This window comes from Galeopterus variegatus, unplaced genomic scaffold (assembly GCF_000696425.1).
Source record: "Galeopterus variegatus unplaced genomic scaffold, G_variegatus-3.0.2 Scaffold3698, whole genome shotgun sequence".
Classification (NCBI taxonomy): domain Eukaryota; kingdom Metazoa; phylum Chordata; class Mammalia; order Dermoptera; family Cynocephalidae; genus Galeopterus; species Galeopterus variegatus.
Window position 1 is genome coordinate 199,157 of NW_007729809.1, and position 2,751 is coordinate 201,907.

Consider the following 2,751-nt stretch of genomic DNA (forward strand, 5'->3'; position numbering starts at 1 on the left):
TTTTTTTTGTTTGCCTGTGCTCTGACCATCTTTCTCTTTTCTTGTTGATCTAGTCGACTTCTCCACACAAGATGAAAGATTCCAGCCCGTTGAACAGTAGAAATACGTGTGAGAAAATTCACTTTCAGGCCATTCACAGTGAGTCTTCAGATACCTGCAGTGACCAGTCACCAACATTGGCTGGGGGGCCACTTTTAGACCAGAACAAGTCTCAGATGGAAATGCAGTTTGTGAGTGAAGAGGACATGGAGGCCTTGGGAGCGACAGCCCCGCCTTTACCTATGATTGAAGAGCTCAAAGCCCCCTCTGCCGGTGTCATGCAGACGGCGAACAAGACGGATTCTCCTTCCAGGAGAAAAGGTGTGTGAAGGCTGTGCCTCCCGGCTCTCTCTGTGCACACTTGGCAGTCACCATACGGACTGCAGTTTCTTCTTTCCAAAGTTCAAAACAAATCAAGGTAGAAACTGATCAACGACATCCGTCATGTTCCATCTGTGTCCTTTGGCTGAGTAAATGATCAGAATTTAGTCATAGAAAATCAGACATAAGGAGGCCTTGGAGGTCGTGTAATGAACCTCCTCATTTTACAGATTGGGGATGCTGCGAGTGGGGGGAGTTCTGTCTTCGTAAGCACCCTCGTGGGACTCCATAAATGGGACTTTTATTTTTTATTATTTTGTTTGGTTTTTGTTTTTGGCAGCTGGCCGGTAGAGAGATCCGAACCCTTGACCTTGGTGTTATCAGCACTGTGCCTGCCCCAACCCACTGAGCTATCTGGCCAGCCCCGTAAACGGGGCTTTTAGATAGTTGATTATTAAGCTAATCTTGGCTGCCTCTTCCCTCGCCCTGAGATGCTCTCTAACCCATTGCCCTGGCTTAATTTCTGCATACCATTTATCACTATTTCAAATTATCACTAGTTTGTTTATTTGCTTTGCCCGATTATGCTTTATGAGACCAAGAATCTTTCCTCTCTGGTTTCCCTTTTTATCCTCGGTGATTACCTAGTGGTTGGCACATAGTAGGTGCTCCGTGAATGTTAGTTTAATGCACACCTGGCTGCATGTCAGTAGTGATGATGTCAAGCCTAATCTTTGTTAGCCAGGCACCTTTGTGCACTTTTCTAGATTTGTATGAACCAATCACATAATTCTCTGCCAGAAGTAAAGAGGAAGTCTGAGAACAAGTGTGCAGTGACTGACAATGTGCAATTTATCATTTCCCAGTAATGACTATAATAATGCTAAAGGAATAGCTTCAGCCTGTCGAGTGCTGAGTATACTTCAGGCACTTTGCAGATGGGGAAGCAAGGCTCTGCAGTGACGTAACTTGGTCAGGGCCACACAGGGAGAGTGACGGGCCAGTGTGCAGACCTGGGCTGTCTGGCTCTCCAGTGCTGCACGGCCCCTGCCAGCTGCTGCGGTTCTCGGGCCCGTTGGGGCACTTGGAGTGAATCTGCACCTGCTTCAGTGCTGTTCCTGGAGCTCCAAGTCTGAGGTGGTTTCTGGAAGAGTAGTTTTCTGACGTGATCCATTTACTCTTTTAGATAAAAGAAGTCGACATCTTGGTGCTGATGGCGTGTACTTGGATGACCTCACAGATATGGATCCTGAGGTGGCCGCCCTGTATTTTCCCAAAAAGTAAAATTTCTTCCTGTTCCTCACATTGTTTTCTGTAATCTGAACGTCGGTCTGCATGCCTCCAGTTTTCCCTTACGTTAGATTAGAAAGTGGGTGAGAAGAGGCAGTGGGAGGCTCACATTTTACTGTGAAAAGCCAGCAGTAAAGGCCGTCGGCTGTCCTGGTGGACGTGACCGTGTGTCTCTCTGTGTGCGCGGGCACGCAGCCGGCTGGTGACGAAGCTGACAGGATGTCACGGTGGCCCACAGCCCAAATAAGTTGGCAGCTGCATGGCCCATTCCTTCCCAGCGGATAGTCCCCCGTGGCCCCTGGGTACTGTCCTCTTGCCCCTGTGACTGGGGAGGATCATAGCAGACACAGTGGCCTCTCAGGATAGCAGCTTTCGCATGGGTGTATTCCACGTGGGGACACGCGGTGGGCTGGGGACATTTGTTCTCTCTCCTGAGGAATCACTCAGCTTCTCTGCTTTGTTGTGGCGCTTTAATGAGAACTCTGTGTCGTTTGCTGCTGTGAGGGCAGCAGCCTGCCACAGTCACTTGGTGTCGAGAGAAGGGACATGCTCAGAGCATCTTTCGCTTTTCCTCCTTGCAGCGGAGACCCTTTGGGGCTCGCCAAACACGCCAGCGACAGCGGAGCCCGGTCAGCCAACCAGTCCCCGCAGTCCATGGGCAGTTCGGGCGTTGACAGTGGCGTGGAGAGCACCTCGGACGGCTTGAGAGACCTGCCGTCCATTGGTATCTCCCTGTGCGGGGGCCTTGGGGACAACAGGGAGATAACGCGAGGTACGCGGCGCGCGCCGACAGCGCCCTCGTGTGGCCGCCGGTCAGAAGGCGCCGAGCTCGGTGCTGCTCCTTAGAAGCAGCTTGTCCCTGGGGCCCGGTGAATGGTAGAACAGGTGACTCAAGGTTGCTCGAGCACAGGTGTCTCTGGCCTGCAGTTAGCGGACCTCAGAGTTCTGTTGGGCAACAACAAGGCCGTCGGGCCATTCCGTGCGCCGGCCAGGGCTGCAGAGGTGTCCTCCAGGAGCCTGCAGTCCGGTGGGAATGTCACTGTTATCAAAATAGAGTGTGTTGGCAGGGTGTGAGAAGTGCTCTGGGTCTTGGAGGAGGGA

The 2,751-nt window shown here is 51.8% G+C and overlaps 1 protein-coding gene across 1 annotated transcript in view; it reads left to right on the forward strand.

The window, feature by feature from the left end:
- Positions 1 to 2,751, forward strand: part of LPIN1 (lipin 1) — a gene marked incomplete at its 3' end in the record, with an annotated part of 37,392 nt that overhangs the window by 16,349 nt on the left and 18,292 nt on the right. Inside the window, exons 7-9 of the mRNA XM_008585754.1 lie at positions 54 to 360; positions 1,547 to 1,640; positions 2,232 to 2,422. Coding sequence (XP_008583976.1) covers positions 54 to 360; positions 1,547 to 1,640; positions 2,232 to 2,422 — 592 coding nt within the window. The remainder of the gene's footprint in view (positions 1 to 53; positions 361 to 1,546; positions 1,641 to 2,231; positions 2,423 to 2,751) is intronic.